This window comes from Xenopus laevis, chromosome 4S (assembly GCF_017654675.1).
Source record: "Xenopus laevis strain J_2021 chromosome 4S, Xenopus_laevis_v10.1, whole genome shotgun sequence".
Taxonomy (NCBI): domain Eukaryota; kingdom Metazoa; phylum Chordata; class Amphibia; order Anura; family Pipidae; genus Xenopus; species Xenopus laevis.
Window position 1 is genome coordinate 82,842,827 of NC_054378.1, and position 19,009 is coordinate 82,861,835.

Below are 19,009 nucleotides of genomic sequence, written 5' to 3' on the forward strand. Positions count from 1 at the left end.
AAAGGTAAATTAGTAACTGTTAGACTCAGCTGCACAAAAATGTTTTTTATACAACAGCAGCATCTAGTGGACAATGTTCATATAATTCTTAAGCATGTCCCGTGCTTTTGTGTGTTTGTTTTTTTTAAAAATTAGCTTTTTTATTCTGCCTCTTCAGCCTGAAATTTAAAATGCTGCCTGGTAACATGAGTCACCGTCTCTTGCAGTCAGAAAACAGATATATCCTAATGCTAGCATTTAAAAATTAGGACTAACAGGGAAGTGTCTTAGAATACGATAGTCTACCCCTTACTAAAATTTAATTTCAAGGTGAACTCCCTCTTTATTTTTTTTCTGACAGCCAGCTATGATATTCCTTCTTGTGTGTCTAAAGATTTCATTTGTATTTTTTTAAAGGGGAACAAAACATAAAATCACTGGGGGTGCCAAAATGTTAGGCACCCCCAGTGATTAAAATTGCTTTACCTGATACGCCAAGCTGGTGCTCCTGTACACTTAAACCTACACAATATTTGTAGTTATTAATTGTCCTTGCTTGCTTTTTATTAGTAAAGTCAAATTAACGTAATCCCCCTTAATCCCCCCCCCCCAATTAATGTCCTTGTATAATGTTCATATGTTGCTCTACAGCAGTGATTTCCAACCACTGGCTCAGGAGCAATATCCCGTGGACGCTCTTAGTGGCCTCAAAGCAGGTGCTTATTTATTAATTCCTGACTTTGAGTCAAGTTTTGGCAGGGGTGCTGCTGCCCCGAGTTACCAGGCGTAGGCTAAAACGCCACTTTAAGGGTAGGACTACATGGGCGTTTTCGGGGCGATCCAACACGCTGCAACAAAACGCCAGCGTCAAATCGCATTCGACGAGAATAAAGTGATTGCATTGTCGGATGGTGTCGCAGCATTGATCCGACGTGACACGACGGATGCAGACGCAGCATGCTGTGTCGTGTCGCGTCAGATCAACGATGCAAAATCATCCGACATTTCCATTACTTACCTTATTTATGTCGCATGCAATTTGACGCCGGTGTTTTGTTGCAGCGTGTCGGATCGCACCGAAAACATCCATGTAGTCCTACCCTAAGAGCTAAATTTCCGTTCATTAAATCAGAAATTGGGCTCTTCTGTTGCAGAGAGAGCAATTAGGTAGAGGGGTGCAGCATAGCTGGAGCCTCCTCAGGCGCCAAGAGGCAAATAATTGAAACCTGAGTTTTGGATGCATAAAAATCAGGTGTACTGCCAAAAGAGCCTCTATAGGCTGCCAGGCCAAATAAGGGCTACTAAATAGTCAATTGTGCAACACCCAGGAACATTTTTCATGCTTTAGCTCTTTTTATATTTGAATGTTGTTCACTGGTAAAAAAAAAAAAAAAAAAAAGGTTGGGGACCCCTGCTTTTCGGTATTAAAAGTAGTTATTTATTGTAATGCAATATTATTGCTAAAACAGCTATTACTGGCGAATTTGGGACAGATGCAATGGAATTTTATGGCCCAATGTTGAGACAAGGGTTCTATAGATTACTTAGTGTGACATCATAATTGAAATACAAGGTGAGTCATGAAGCTCTAATATAATTTGCTGGATAATCATGCCACTTTATGGAAACATTTGGAAAGCATAACTGAAGAATTAATAGCATTGCAAAAATGGTATGAATAAAAAAAACTGCATAAATGATGGCACTGTATAAATAAACGATGATAGCTGGATGTTGTGGTCCACACCTGTAGTTTAATTAAAGAAATTAATCTTGGTGTGCTGTCTGCATCTTCAGAATACTGTTGATCCAGTGGAGCGTGGCTATTTATATCCTATTCATATTTGTTTGCCTTGAAAATATGAATTGGAATTCTTCTGTGTTATAAGCCTGTGGCATTGTCATGTGCTTTTAAAAAATGCAAAGCAAAAGAGCTTACACTTTGCAGTTAACATCTAAGTAAGCATCATGGGGAGATGGTGAAAAAATTAATGTTAAGAGATATTATCAGGAGATCCGGTTTCTTTTAAGAAGCTTTACATTTTGTTGATACACATTATAAGCTTCTGTTTTTTTGAATCAGTATGTGAAAAAGAAAAAGTGAGTTGGTGGACACAAAAGACTGCAGGTAGAACACATAGAGAATGTAGACACATACTTTTCCCCCAGGAAAAACAAATTACATCCCGCTTTTTTAAACAGTTACATAAACAGTTTAAGATTATGATACTGCATGACATCTACTAATGGTTCTTAAATAATATTATATTGTTAATGGAATGGAACCCACAAATAAGTATAGCCACCGACATATGGGGTCATTTAGTACTGATATAAACAATCCTGCAGCAGATCAACCTCAGTGTTGGTGCGATGCCAGCACTTCCACAAAGTTTTCCCAGCAGCAGCAGTGTCTCTATCCACATGACTTTACAGGTCACATACGATCCTCCCACCTGAAACTTTTCATTTCCTACAGCATTTGGTGCCCTTTCTTCCTTCAACTAGAACTTCGGCACATCTTGTTCTAAAGCTAGGGGTAACTATATTTTTAATGGTAGGGGCTCTGGATAAAGCTACTTTTATAAGGTTTATTAGGCAAAATCTGGCCTAAAACTGGATCAGCTGACAATATCCACCAGTGTTTCTCCAATATACCTTTAATCATCCTACCGGCTGTGTTAAATAAGGTTATAAATGGAACTAGGCTTTTTTGTTTTGTTTCAATCTTAATAAAGAGGCTCTATCTCTCTTCATAATTTTTTCATAAGCTGTACTAAAGACTTTTCTATTGTACCCTTTTTCCTGAAATGTCTCTCTAATTATACTGCTGACTGTATTAATAACTAATATTGATGTGGTGGAGACAGTAGATGTGAATTTTAAATTTAACTCATTAGCATTCAGATCTAAAAGGAATTTTTCCACTTTACTTTCACATCATTAAAAAGTCATCTATATAGCAATGCCAAAAAACGACCTGTGGATAGCATTTATATATAAAAGAATGTTCTCAATGCCTCATGTAAAAGTTGGCAAAACAGGGAGCAAACTGACTTCTCATTGCTATACCCACTATCTGATTGTAATAGGTCCCCTCTATAACAAAATAGTTGTGGGATAATATAAAACGTATCCCTGTATCCACTGTAATCCTGGAGAATACCCCTGGTGGATATTCAGAAAAAAACTGAACTGCTTGTCTCCCTTTATTTTAGTACCATAAGCGCAGTGGCAGGTATTCAAATTTCCCTGTGCTCCTTGCACTTCCATATATTTGTGCTAGTACCCCTTGCCTCATTTTCCGAAGTCCAGGGTGACCAGAAAATGGGCACAGTGCAGTTGCAATGAAAGAATATGGTGCAAATGTCACTCTCACAATAAGCTCTGGAAATGACCAAATAACTAAGAAAATGTGAAATGTCTGATTTATGTCAAAATTTCAACTGTGTTAAAGGAAAACTATACCCCCAAAATTAATAATAGATGTTCTCTGGTCACTGTCCATGTTTCAAATGAGTGGTGGGCGTGTCCTAACGGTCCCTGCCAGAAGCACAGTAGAAGGTGGACAGCCAATCACAGCCCTGCAGTCACACAAACACAGACAGGCTTCAGTTCCCTATCAGGTCCTGCTAGCTGCTGATGTTTGTGTGCACTGTGAATCCTAGGAACCCAGGGGTCTGCCCTTATTTTTTAAAATGGCAATTTTGTATTTGGGATTACCCAATGGCACATACTACTAAAAAAGTATATCATTATGAAAATGGTTTATTTACATAAAACGAGGTTTTACACTGTTTTATACAATATATTTTTATAGAACCCTACATTGTTAATTGCTAATTTACTAATGCAAGTGAAAGAAATGCAAGCAAATATCATCTTTACCCATAATTAATTTTTCTTCAAAATTCCAGCGCAGTTACTGGTGCCCACAAAACAATGCACTATTACATTTCGAGCATCCTTTGCATTACTGTGAGCAATGGAAATACCATGCATGAAAAGGAAAGCACAGGAAAGCATCCCTAGAAGTAAAAACTTTTAAAAGAAAAAGTATTATTCCATCTGCCATTTTCCAAAAAGGCTGCAACCTTTAAAAATGTTGGGGGGAAAATGTTGTGTGGTTTTCAAAATAAATGTTATAGGTAGCTGAACTCCATTAAACAGCGCCACTGTTTTTCTTTACTTCAAATATTGGCAAAGGAGTTATTTCCAGGCTCTTTTTGGTCATGTCTCCTAGACTTCATTGACCAACTTCTTGCAGATAATGCCTTATCTGGAATCAAACTTGGGACCCCTAATGCTGCAAGGCAGCAACAATAACCACTGTTCCACCCTGCTGCTGCTCTCATTTGCAATACAATATCAGATTTTAATGAATGCTAGTAAGAAAGCAGCAAGCAAAACTGTGCAATGATCCAGCAGGGTCCATATCCCCTTCTATAGTTTATGGCAAGGTAAGGTAAGGACTGAAAGAAACAGTATACACCTAACTACCCTCACACATACAAACACAAAATAACCAGTTCAATATTCAGAGTTCACTATCAGATGGGTGGCGTTATGATTAGTCTTACAGAATATTATAGAATATTATACCCAAAATCCACACGATTCCTTTAAATTCCCAGAAATAAAATTGAATCTATAGTTTAATATGTAGTTCAAAAAATCAAAATGAGCATAATTCACCGCAATCGATCTCTGGAGGCTGCCTCTTCAAAAAAGGGATGGTCAAACCAGCAATATCTACAAATTGAAAGGAGGGAGCACTCCTCTAGTGTAATCCTGTTAAAACTATTTCTTTATTAAAATAAATTGCACTTGCAAAATAGTATGCATCAACAGCTCATCAGTTAGCTGCTCAGTGGAATCACAATCAAATACAAAAATGCATTAGAATACGCGCTGCTGTGAATAAGATACTTTCGCTGGTTGCAATTTGCTTGCTCAGCGATCCTTATCTGCCTTTAAACACATAACTCCCTGCCCTTCCTTTAACAACTCCTACTGTGCAGCTCATTACCAGAGGGCATCACTGGTACAGGTATGGGACCTGTTTTCCAGAATGCTCGGGACCTGGGGTTTTCCGGATAACGGATCTTTCTGTAATTTGGGTCTTCATGCCTTAAGTCTACTAGAAATTCATTTAAACATTAAATAAACCTAATAGGCTGGTTTTGCTTCCATTAAGGATTAATTATATCTTAGTTGGGATCATGTACAAGCTACTGTTTTATTATTACAGAGAAAAAGGAAATCATTTTTAAAAATTTGGATTATTTGGATAAACTGGAGTCTATGGGAGACAGCCATTCCGTAATTCGGAGCTTTCTGGATATCGGGTTTCCGGATAAGGGATCCTATACCTGTAATTAGTGTTATCCGCTTCTCTGCTTGTCAGAACCAGGAAGTGACAGGAAATGCTAGAGAGGTTTCATTTTCTTCTTTAGTATCAGAAATACCAAAAACTGTAGATATTTTTTAATTAAAACTCTAGGCAAATAGTACAGTGTGTTTACCACAACCCCTATCAATTAAGCTTGTGTTAAAATGTGTTGTATACTGTCTCTTTATCTAATATATTCAGCAACCAAAACATATACTGTATCTGCAGTTTATCTGATATCTTTGCCCCCTCCTCCCCAGCCTGAAGTTAAAGGGAAAATATACCCCACTCCCATTTTAACATGAGCTCCTTCGGTTGGCCTCATTTAGAAAAGGTGCATAAACACTATAAGAATTTTCATATATAAAGATAAAATTTTTTTAACACAAATCAGATTTTCTAACCAGTGAACAAAGTGATTCAAGCCTTTTCTCAAATTGTTGAGTTATGAAGTGGAGGATTTTGGGAATAGAAGTCCCTCTGCTTTCCATAGTGTTTGGTGCAAAAATTCTCTGGAAATTAGAAGGAATTCAAATTACAAAATCCATCATTTCACAATGAAGATTAGGGAGTCTTTGTTTTACCCTTAAAGGGATTGGGTAATAGTTATTTTGAGAACAAATAGACTATAATGCTTGCCTTTTCATTCCAAGCCTCAAAGTAATAAAATGGCTGCAGAACTGAACACATTTACAAATGCCCCTGCCCCACCTTTTCTAAAGAATTACATGCAAGTGTACATACTGAAACAACATTACTCTGGAATTAACTAACCCTGGGTTCCATTAGGAAGTAATGCCAATATCAATGCTAAATGACAGAAGTGACACAATTTCACCACAAATCGTGAGGAAATATTTTTCTTATCCATTCCTCTGAATCAGTAAGCATGCTTTTTTTAAATATAAAGAACCAGATTCAGTTAAATGAGAAAATGTATTTCCTTATTCAACTTCATTTTCAAAAACGTATCTCACTGTTTATCACATGAAAACTCTATTGAATTCTATGGGAAATTTGGAACTGAATTATGAGAATGTTTTCTCTTGCTCTAACTGCATTTTGTAGTTTTCATGCAATTAAACATACAATGCTGTTAAGGCACCTCGCAGTAGACAGTTTAATAACACATTCATAGCTCCAATCATTCTCATAGCTCAACAAGAAATACCATGACCTGGATGAATGAGAACTTTTACAGACACTATTCTTTGTTTTCATTTGCCTTTTTATTCTGCCTCTAACCTGCCTCTTTTCCATTAGCCCTTCAGAGACGGAATCTACACACCAAATTATTTATCTGATAAAATAAAATGTGCTCCTTGAAGGTAAACATTCAACTTACAGGGGACACATAGGATACGTTAAAAAACCCTAATCTTTTAGGCAGTAATAAATAATATATGGTCATGGGCGTCAGCAGAAAATTTTCCAGGAGGGGCAAGTAAGCTAATATCACATAGGGTAGCATCCCACTAAAGAAGACAATGCAGAAGATAACCTAATTAAGGCTTGGCTTGGGGTGGGAAATATAAAAAAAATGTTGGGTATTAAATTTGCAAACAATTTCTTGAAATTAGTTGGAGAACTCAGGGTGGGGAACTGCCCCCTTCTGCGGACACCCATGTATATGGTGCTAGTTTTACTTTGTGCTAAAAAGTAATATTATCTTCAAAGATGGCCCGTTTATTGGAGCTCTCTGTAGATCATCTACTGTCCTTGCCTGTGCTTCAAATGAGGGAAAGGTGTGTTCTAATTGTCCCTGTCAGAAGTGCAGTAGGAGAGGGACAGCCCTGCAGTCATACAAGCAAAGATGGGCTTCAGTTTCCTATTAGTTAAATGTACTTGCTGATTGGTTCCTATTAGGGATGCACTGAATCCCCAATTTTGGATTCGACCGAACTCCTGAATCCATCGCAAAAGATTTGGCCGAACACTGAATCCGACTTTGCATATGTAAATTAGGAGTGGGAAGGGGACGTTTTTTACTTCCTTGTTTTGTGACAATAAGTCACGCAATTTCCCTCCCTGTCCATAATTTGCATATGTAAATTAGGATTCGGATTCAGTTCGCCTGGCCAGAAAGATTCGGCCCGAATCCAAATCCTGCTGAAAAAGGCTGAAACCTGAACACTATCCTGGGAAAGGAGGCAGCAGAAAGTAGAACAGATGGTGGGGCTAGAAGGGTTTTTGCATACATTTTCAAAAAATCAACCCGAAACACTACTTTTTTCACCATTTTCCTTTCATATTTTTAAAGGTATAGTGCCCTGGCACATTCTTGTTTTTTTTACATATCCTTTATTATGATTTAATAAAAATAAAGGTTCTGTGCTTTTAATTTGTTATTGGGGGTCATTTCCACACACACAATTCAGATTCTTTCTTTGCAGACCACAAAAACAGGAAGCTTTGATAAACAGGAAGCTTTGATTTTCTTCAGGGGGTTAAACAGGGACAACCAGACATGGGATGTGTTTATTATATATTGAAGCTTGTTGGGAATGGGAATTGCAGTCCGGGAATATCTGGAATCACACGGTTATGGAAGAAGCCTTGTAGAAAATACATTTATTTCTCCTGGGACTCAGCTGGGTTATATCATGTGAAACCGTTATTCTGTTTGAAAGCTGTTTGATATAAGAGACAAGAGCCCATTACAATTTCTAGTAAAGTCCACTTTTGAGAAACTTTACCACATTCCCTGCTCGTCCTAACAATCAGAGCTTTATAAAAGTTACTTCCGCTTCTGCGCAGTGAGAGCATTTGCTGCATAGCTTGGGCGGACTGAAAAGTAGGGTGTTGTGCGGGGGCAGCAGCACAAAACCAAGAGATGGAGCCTGAGTCAGAGCCCAAGTATGTAGCGGTGTCTCCCGGGTGCCTGACTTCGGGGCACAGCTCCCTTCTAAGCCCGCTGTCTCCGGACGCGCTGCAGTTTGATGAAGATGATGACCTGGAGGTGTTTAGTAAGGTATGGGAGGGGGAAGCGGAGTTGGCTGTCTGTGATGAGCTCGGAGTGTTAAACTTCTCTTATTCAAAGCGTGTCCTTCCAGCTGTTGAAGAAATACAATTCCCAGCGTCCCAAGCCTTGTTATGTCAGCAGGGGGTTTCTGGGAATTGTAGTTCTCGCAGCTGGAGAGAGAGCTAAAAAGTACAACTTTTTGCAAGTTTCCTGTCTCCTCCAGACTCTCTTTCAATGGTCTGTGAATACAAGTGTTTCTCCGTCTAGGAAAGGCAGCAGTTGGGAAGGGGCAAGGAGTGCGAGCATTCCTCCATCAGTGGCAGCAGTCCAATGCTCTGGAATCTCCCATTCAGCAGTGAGTGGCTTCTGTAATGGGGCGATTCCATTGTCTCGTTCTGTACCAGCAGCGGATTGTCGTGAATCAGCTTTTGTGCTTGCAGCCCTGGGATCAGAGGGGTAACTGTTTTGTACACAAAAGAACACAACCATTGTCTTGTACAAAAGCTCTCTGCTCCTATACAAACTGGCATTGCATGTAATACTTATTGTTGTCGTATGCAGTCACAAATGGCATCAGCCTCTGTTCGACCTCATTGTCCTAGCTCCTGCTCGCGCTTATTAGAGTGAAGTTCATGAGGTGTCCAGGTACCTAACATTTCGGACCGTGTGCGGAGAGTCCCGGCATTTTTTGTCCGGCGGAGATCGGTCATTTGGTCGATCAGACAGGTTAAAAGATTTCTGTCGGCTGCCGGTAATATCTCTGCATGTATTGCCAATCATACTATTTTCAGTGGGAGACTGTCACCAGCTTTGGTCGGACATAACTTTCGTACGATTGCTGTCAGGGGCAGAACATCGGCTGATCTGTTCTTTTACTACTTTATTTGATCGGAATAGTTAGTGGCAGGTCGGGAGATGGGAAAGTCCAATCGTACGATGATTCGTACGATCGGATCTTTGCATCTATGGCCTGCTTAAAGCTGGCCAGAGACGTGCAGATTTACCTTCGTATCGGACTGACGAACGTTCAGTGCCATCTCCTGACCTGCCACTAACAAATAAAGTAGTAAAAGAACAGCTCAGACAATGTTCTGCCCCTGACAGCAATCGTACAAAGTTATGAGATTCGTACTATCAAATCTTTGCATCTATGGCCAGCTTTAGGCCACTACTGCTCAGCCGAGCAACCATCATGCTTACATTTATCTATCTGAATAGAATCTCAGTTTAGAATAGAAGTGACATTGCATTGCTTAGATCAGCGGAGAAACTAGAAGGAGCAGGCCCTGCGTCTGCACTGGGGAACCTTTGGTAAACCAGGACAAGCTCTGCATATTTTGGGGGCCCTAAAATTAATTTCCTGTGGGGCTGTTACGTCACAGGCAAGCTTGGGAATCGTTGAGTGAGAAACAACAACTGTTCTTATTTCACTAGAATTCCCATACACACCCACTTGTGTGACCTTTGTAACTGTGAAAGGAGCAGACAGATCAGTTTCAATAGTGTAACTATTATTCATGAAATGTATGTGACAATAAACATTAGGGATGGGTGAATTTTTTCGCCTTCTTTTTCACCATGCGACAACATTTTTTTTTTTGACGTCCATAGACTTTAATGGGCGTCGGCAAAATTTCACCGGCTGCGAATTTTTGACGAAACGGGTCAAATTCACCCATCCCTAATAAACATAAATGAAGAGGCTTTTGATAAACAATCTGTACTATTTATTAAAGGCAGGGATGCACCGAATCCAGGATTCAGTTTGCAGTTCTGCCAGATTTGGGCCTTTTTCAGCAGGATGTGTATTTGGCAGAATCCAAGTGGCCGGCTGAACCGCATCCGAATCCAAAAAATCTCATGACTTTTTGTCAAGGAAGTCAAAATTGTTTTAACCGCACGCTGTGCATACTAAACTAAACTTCCCAGCCTTCCCACCCCAACAAACTTGTACACTGCTAAAACTAAAACAGCTTCTCACTAGTGGCCATTGCCAAGAAGGAACATGGCTTCAGGTGTGCAAGCTCTTGGACCAACAGGGAGTCTTACCTCAGATGTTGGTCAGCCGAACTGTGTGGCCACCAACCCACGACAAAGCATATTTGTTCATCAAATACGGACGTGGATTTAAAACAATCTTTTTCACCGCTCTAATAATCTCACAGTACCTTGTTCTTGATAACTCGGGTAATGAAAATCCAAACAACCATATTGGGTTTATATAAGGTTTCAATGTTTTTACACAGACTAAGGCTGGTGGCACATGAGGAGATAAGTCACCAAGGGATAAATCCTCGCTACTGCGGGTAGCTACAATAACATCTCCACCAGCAAGAATGTGAATCGCTGGTGGGATGGCATTCGCGTCACTTTGTTTTATGAAAGAGCCTGAGGTTTACTTGTGAGACAACTTCAGGCGAAAACTGAAGCAGCGCGAATGCCATCCCAGCAGTGATTCACATTCTTACTGGTGGGAAGGCATTTCGTAGCTGCCCACAGAAGCGAAGATTTATCGCTTGGCGACTAATCTCCTCATGTACCGCCAGCCTTAATGTATTGTGATCCCGATTTATAGGGAAAAAAAACATCATCTGGAAAACCCAAGTCCCAAGCATTGCAAACAATAGATCTCTTTTTTTTGTATCAGGGTTTCTTTTTCCGTATTTGCCAGAAACCCTCACTGCATATAGGCAGAATGAGTAAAACAAATGTAAAACCCATACAAAATAATGAAGACCAATTGCAAATCGGCTTAGACGAGTAGGGATGTAGCGAATGTCGGAAAAAAGAAAAAAAAAGAAAATACCACTAGAAAAGACTCATAACAATGAGTGAGGTAGTCCAGTATTTTACTGTGAATGAACAAACTTGTATCTAATCATTTCTAATAATTACTTAAGGCATAAATAATTACAGCACACTGAAAATGTTCATATGTCTTCACTTATATGACATATCTGAAGAAAAAATAGCATCTGTAGTGTCACATTTTCCTGAAGAATTATGCTTATTTACCTATACAGACATCAATTGATATTATGTTCCTGTACAGGCTATAAAAAAAACCTAGGAATTGCCCATTTATAGGAGAATGTCTGATTATACACAACCAATGATTTCATGACATACACCTGGGCTGTGAGTCCACTAGGGTAGCCAACCTTTGTGGCATGGAAGTGCTGGCAGGTGGCAGGACTAACGACATTGGGGGTAGATGGATGATCTCAGGGGTGGGAAAGGATTTTCTTTATGAACTAGGGGTGGGGTTATGACATGAGAATCAGTGAAAACCGTAACAATTCAAGAGTCCACACTAGGGATGTAGCGAATGTCGGAAAAAAAGTTCGCGAACATATTCGCGAACTTGCGTCAAAAATGCGAACGGTTCGCGAACGTCGCGAACCCCATAGACTTCAATGGGAAGGCGAATTTTAAAAGCTAGAAAAGACATTTCTGGCCAGAAAAATGATTTTAAAGTTGTTTAAAGGGTGCAACGACCTGGACAGTGCCATGCCAGAGGGGGATCAAGGGCAAAAATGTTTCTAAAAAATCCATTGTTGACACAGCGCTGCGTTTTGTGCTGTAAAGAGCAGAAATCACACTACATTTCTAAACCTGTGTAATAAAATGCTTTAAAATGTCCGGCGTCTACATGCCAATCAAGTCGTGTAAAAGTTACAGCCTGTTCACACGCAAAGACGAAACGCGGTGCTTACTGCAACGCAAAAAGACGCAAAGAGCTTTAATGAATGATACCGTCAAGTGAGCAAGTAATAGTTTTTAATTACTAGTTGCTTGTCACCTCCAGGATGTTCGTCCTGTTGGTGGCAATATTTCTGTAGTGGTGTGTTTAGCAGTCACCGTGCTTGTGCGCACGTGCACGGTCAGGCAGAGGTAATTCAATGTACAGTGAAGCGAACCAAAAAACACTGATTCTGCAGTGTGGGCCCAGTTTTGGTCTACTTTATTGATCACCTGCGGTGACCATAAAAGATGCGATTTTGCCACTGTTGCAGAACCCTGAAAAATTAGGCATGTGTACTTTCCTGAAAAATTATGTTTTTTTTGTCGCAGCCACTGAACCAGAAGTCCAGAAACAATATGCCATATAAATGCTGAAAATATTAATTTTTTTTTGTGGCAGCCACTGCAGCACAGAGGCCAGAAAAAATATGCCATATAAATGCAAACAATATTAATTTTTTTTTTGTCGCAGCCACTGCAGCACAGAGGCCAGGAAAAATATGCCATATAAATGCTAACAATATAAATTTTTTTGGTCGCAGCCACTGAAGCACAGAGGCCAGGAAAAATATGCCATATAAATGCTGAAAATATTCTGTTTTTTTGGTCGCAGCCACTGAAGCACAGAGGCCAGGAAAAATATGCCATATAAATGCTGAAAATATTCTGTTTTTTTTAGTCGCAGCCACTGAAGCACAGAGGCCAGAAAAAATATGCCATATAAATGCTGAAAATATTCATTTATTTTTGTCGCAGCCACTGAAGCACAGAGGCCAGAAAAAATATGCCATATAAATGCTGAAACTATTCAATTTTTTTGGTCGCAGCCACTGAAGCACAGAGGCCAGGAAAAATATGCCATATAAATGCTGAAAATATTCTGGTTTTTTTAGTCGCAGCCACTGAAGCACAGAGGCCAGAAAAAATATGCCATATAAATGCTGAAAATATTCAATTTTTTTGGTCGCAGCCACTGAAGCACAGAGGCCAGGAAAATATGCCATATAAATGCTGAAAATATTCTGTTTTTTTTTGGTCGCAGCCACTGAAGCACAGAGGCCAGAAAAAATATGCCATATAAATGCTGAAAATATTCAATTTTTTTGGTCGCAGCCACTGAAGCACAGAGGCCAGGAAAAATATGCCATATAAATGCTGAAAATATTCTGTTTTTTTTGGTCGCAGCCACTGAAGCACAGAGGCCAGAAAAACTCAGGATTTACCTGGATTCAAATTAAACCAGTAGGGTTTGCACCCTGGTTTGTAACGGTGGTGGAGGGAGGAGGACGCTAAAGGACAGCTGTATGTGGAGTCATGAGGCGTGCAGAGAAGGACAGCTGCATGGGGAGTCAGAATCAGAAACTCAGAACAAGTCTTCCGGCGTGCAGTAACCCTCCGAGATCCACCCCTCATTCATTTTAATAAAGGTCAGGTAATCCACACTTTTGTGACCTAGGCGAGTTCTCTTCTCAGTTACAATCCCTCCTGCTGCACTGAAGGTCCTTTCTGAGAGGACACTTGAGGCGGGGCAAGACAAGAGGTTCATGGCAAATTGTGACAGCTCTGGCCACAGATCAAGCCTGCGCACCCAGTAGTCCAGGGGTTCATCGCTCCTCAGAGTGTCGATATCTGCAGTTAATGCCAGGTAGTCCGCTACCTGCCGGTCGAGGCGTTCTTTGAGGGTGGATCCCGAAGGGTTCTGCCGCTGCCTTGGGCTGAAAAACATTTGCATGTCTGACGTTACAGAGTGGCCAAAGTGCTTTGTCCTTGCAGGTGCGCTCGTGGCAGGATTACTGGCACCTCTGCCCCTGGAATGTTGATGAGTTCCTGAAGTGACATCACCCTTAAAAGCATTGTACAACATGTTTTGCAGGCTGGTTTGTAAATACAGCATCCTTTCAGACTTGTGGTATGTTGGTAACATTTCTGCCACTTTATGCTTGTACCGAAGGTCTAGTAGAGTCGCGACCCAGTACAGGTCCTTCTCCTTAAGCCTCTTGATACGGGGGTCCTTCAACAGGCATGACAGCATGAAAGACCCCATTCTCACAAGGTTGGATGCAGAGGTATCCATCTCCGCTTCCTCGTTATCAAGGACTGCATCATCCACGGTCTCCTCCCCCCAGCCACGTACAAGACCAGGGGTCCCCAAAAGGTCACCACCAGCCCCCTGGGAAGCCTGCTCCTGTTGGTCCTCCTCCTCCACAAAGCCACCTTCCTCCTCTGACTCCACTTCTGACACCTCTCCCTGCGTTGCAGCAGGTGCCTGGGTTCATTCTGGTGATTCCGACCAGAAATCGTGCGCTTCCTGCTCCTCGTCACGCTGGTCTACAGCCTCATCTGTCACTCGTCGCACGGCACGCTCCAGGAAGAAAGCAAAGGGTATTAGGTCGCTGATGGTGCCTTCGGTGCGACTGACCATATTTGTAACCTCTTCAAAAGGGCGCATGAGCCTGCAGGCATCGTGCATAAGCACCCAGTAACGGGGGAAAAAAATCCCCAGCTCTGCAGATCCAGTCCTACCACCCAGTTCAAACAGGTATTCGTTGACGGCTCTTTGTTGTTGCAGCAGACGTTCCAACATGAGGAGCGTTGAATTCCAGCGAGTCTGGCTGTCGCAAATCAAACGCCTGACTGCATGTTGTACCGCTGCTGAATGTCAGCAAGGCGTGCCATGGCTGTATAGGAACGTCTGAAATGGGCCGACACCTTCCTGGACTGCCTGAGAACGTCCTGGAATCCTGGGTACTTTGAGACAAAACGTTGTACTATTAATTCAGAACATGTGCCATGCAGGGCACATGTGTTAAATTGCCCAGTCTCAGTGCTGCCAACAGATTGCTTCCATTGTCACCCACCACTTTTCCGATCTTCAGTTGGTGTGGGGTCAGCCACCGATCGGCCTGTGACTGCAGAGATGACAGGAGTACAGATCCGGTATGGTTTTTGCTTTCCAGGCACGTCATCCCCAAGACAGCATGACAACGGCGTACCTGGCACGTCGAATAGCCTAGGGGATGCTGGGGGTGCACAGGTGTGGAGGAGGAGGAGGACCCAGCAGCAGAGGACGAAGAAGAGGAAGAAGACGAGGTAGAGAGCGAAGGAGGAGTAGAGGTGGTGGCAGAACCGCGTGCAATCCGTGGCAGTGACACCAACTCCACTGTCGTTGTTGAGCCACACATTTCCTGCTTCCCAGCCATGACCAAGTTCACCCAGTGGGCAGTGTAGGTGACATACCTGCCCTGACCATGCTTGGAGGACCATGCGTCAGTAGTCATATGGACCTTTGGCCCAACACTAAGTGACAGAGATGCGGTGACTTGGCTCTGCACATGGTGGTACAGGTGTGGTATTCCCTTTTTTGAAAAAAAATTGCGGCTGGGTACCTTCCACTGCGGTGTCCCAATTGCTACAAATTTGCGGAAGGCCTCAGAGTCCACCAGCTGGTATGGTAAAAGCTGGCGGGCTAAGAGTGCAGACAAGCCAGCTGTCAGACGCCGGGCAAGGGGGTGACTCGCAGACATTGGCTTCTTACGCTCAAACATGGCCCTCACAGAAACTTGGCTGGGGGCAGATGACTGGGAATGGGAACTGGTGGTCAAGGTGGAAGGCGGAGTGGAGGGTGGTTCAGACGGGTCAAGGACAGCAGAGGTAGAGCAGTAAGATGCTGGACCAGAAGGAGGGTGGCTTTTAGTTTGCCTGTTGCCTTTGAGGTGTTGCTCCCAAAGTGCTTTGTGCTTGCCGTTCATGTGCCTTCGCATAGAAGTTGTACCTATGTGGCTGTTGGGCTTCCCAAGACTCAGTTTCTGACTGCACTCATTGCAAATTACAACGCTTTTGTCAGAGGCACACACATTAAAAAAATCCCACACTGCTGACCGTTTTGAGGCTGGCAATCTGGGGGTAAAAGTAGAAGTCGGCGGCGTTGGCGGGTGCGTTGGCCGGCTGACCACAGGAGCCGATACATGTTGTTGCCCTACTGTTCCCTGCGAGCTGTCCTCCCTGCTTCTTCTAAGTCTTATTCTCCTCCTGCCTCTCTGACTCTCCGTCTCTCCATCTGAACTATCCTCCTCTTGCTCTCTTCTACTGGGCACCCACAAAACATCAATCTCCTCATCATCATTCTCCTCAGATGCATCAATTTCTTCTAACAGCTCACAGAAGGAAGCAGCAGCGGGGACCTCCTCGTCATCACTCATTATGTCCATCTCTGTTGTGTTCTCTGCCAGAATTAAATCTGGTGTAACGTCCTCATCTCCTTCATCTTCTTCTGCCAATAATGGTTGCGCATCACTCAGTTCAAGAAACTCATGTGAAAATAACTCCTCTGACTCCAGTGAAGAAGGGGCGCCGGTGGTGGAGGAAGTGTTACGTGGGGTGCCCATAGCAGTGGAGGATGAGGATGTTGTGGTAAAGTTAGAAACGGTAGAGGATGGGGTGTGCTGTGTAAGCCAGTCAACTACCTCTTCAGCATTTTGGGAGTTCAGGGTCATTGCCTTTTTAAAACTGGGCAATTTCCTAGGGCCACAGGATAGCATAGCAGCACGGCCCCTAGTGCCTCTGCGTGGCGGCCTGCCTTTGCCTGGCATTATTTTTAAAACAAAAACAACAACTCAGGTGGTGTTTCTGGAGACGGTATTATTATTGATATTTAGACAGAATGTGAACAAGCTCACAGAGCTAGATGGGAGTTGTTTGAAAATGAAGAAGAAGAAGAACACACTGGGGCAAACAAGGCCTACAAGGTCAACGTATACACTACTACAGCAGTGGATACGGAATATATTATTGCTGCCTGAAAAACGTCACTCGGGTGGTGTTTCTAGAGACGGTATTATTATTGATATTTAGACAAAATGTGAACAAGCTCACACAGCTAGATGGGAGTTGTTTGAAAATGAAGAAGAAGAAGAACACACTGGGCAAACAAGGCCTACAAGGTCAACGTATACACTACTACAGCAGTGGATACGGAATATATTATTGCTGCCTGAAAAACGTCACTCGGGTGGTGTTTCTGGAGACGGTATTATTATTGATTTTTAGACAGAATGTGAACAAGCTCACAGAGCTAGATGGCAGTGGTTTGAAAATGAAGAACACACTGGGCAAATAATGCCTACAAGGTCAACGTATACACTACAGCAGTGGTGGATACGGAATATATTATTGCTGCTTGAAAAACGTCACTCAGGTGGTGTTTCTGGAGACGGTATTATTATTGATATTTAGACAGAATGTGAAAAAGCTCACACAGCTAAGTGGCAGTGGTTTGAAAATGAAGAACACACTGGGCAAATAATGCCTACAAGGTCAACGTATACACTACAGCAGTGGTGGATACGGAATATATTATTGCTGCTTGAAAAACGTCACTCAGGTGGTGTTTCTGGAGACGGTATTATTATTGATATTTAGACAGAATGTGAAAAAGCTCACACAGCTAAGTGGCAGTGGTTTGAAAATGAAGAACACACTGGGCAAATAATGCCTACAAGGTCAACGTATACACTACAGCAGTGGTGGATACGGAATATATTATTGCTGCTTGAAAAACGTCACTCAGGTGGTGTTTCTGGAGACGGTATTATTATTGATATTTAGACAGAATGTGAACAAGCTCACACAGCTAGATGGCCACTGGGCAAATAATGCCTGCAAGTGCACTACTATTGGTGCACTACTATGAAGAACAGCAAACAGCACTGGACACCTTAAAGAACAGTAAGATAAGTAAAATAAAAAAAAAAATTATATGTATATTAAAAAAAAAAATATTCTCGGGTTGGTGCTGCTGAACTACTAGGAGCAGCACAGTAGCACACCAGTCCCACTCCCCAACACTGCTAGACTAATAGCACTGGGCTCTTATAGTAGCAAAGTAAAACAACAAAAAAGAAAATAAAAGCAGTCCTTACAAGGACTATTGGGTTATTACAGCAGTCAGCAGATGAGATCAGAAGAGATCAGTGCCCACAGCAGGCAGCTACATACAGAGCACTGCAGTAGAAGGTAGATTACTAGCCAGCAAAGCTACCCTAAAATGTCCCTCAAATCCCTGCAGACTTCTGTCCCTCCAATACAGAGCAGTATCAAGTAGATTACTAGCCAGCAAACTTACTATCAACTGTCCCTCAAATCAGTGAAATCACTAGCAGCTCTCTCCCTACACTAGCTCTTCCAAGCACACACAGGCAGAATGAAAAAACGCTGCAGGGCTTCAGTTTATATATGGAAGGGGAGTGGTCCAGGGGGTGTGGGGGTGGTCCAGGAGGGAGAGCTTCCTGATTGGCTGCCATGTATCTGCTGGTCTGGGGTGAGAGGTAAAAAAAAGCGCCAGGTAAGGCGAACCCAAAATGGCGAACGTCGCGCGACGTTCGCGAACTTGCGGCGGACGCGAACAGCCGATGTTCGCGCGAACAAGTTCGCCGGCGAACAGTCCGCGGGCGAACAGTCCGCGACATCCCTATAGACGAGGTCTGCTGATAACACACTAAAAGGGTAAATATCCTTTTTAAGAGACAAAAGAAGAAGCAGGCTAACAAAACAATGCAAATTATTTTAGGATATGGTGGCTTGACTAGAGAAAAGCTGATTTCTGCAGTTTGCTTTTATTTAATATTATTAGCTATTCTATTCCAACTTACAAACGAAAATGCTATCCAGCTGCAGTTTTCACTCCACAGGATTTTCAAGCCAAATTGACATATTTGTCAGTCCCAAACATACATCATTCTTTGTTTTCATTCCATAGGCTGTTGACTAAATGTATTTATTATTTTTTTTTACTTCATATACTATACTACTTCATATACTATTTATATGTTATAAGTCTACATGGCTGCTTGGTTACCAGATGCAAATCATTAAGTACCGGTATCTGTACTTTGCACTTCTTCGAACTTCATAGTTCCAAAGTTTACTTTCTGCTG

At 42.1% G+C, this 19,009-nt stretch overlaps 1 protein-coding gene across 2 annotated transcripts in view; it reads left to right on the forward strand.

Annotated features, from left to right (window-relative positions):
* The first annotated feature begins 8,133 nt into the window (after window positions 1-8,133).
* snx7.S (sorting nexin 7 S homeolog) overlaps window positions 8,134-19,009 on the forward strand; it is a 36,340-nt gene continuing 25,464 nt past the window's right edge. Inside the window, exon 1 of one of the 2 annotated variants that reach the window (XM_041591290.1) lies at window positions 8,134-8,342. In XM_041591290.1, coding sequence (XP_041447224.1) covers window positions 8,205-8,342 — 138 coding nt within the window. In that variant the 5' untranslated portion in view covers window positions 8,134-8,204. 2 annotated transcript variants of the gene reach the window in all.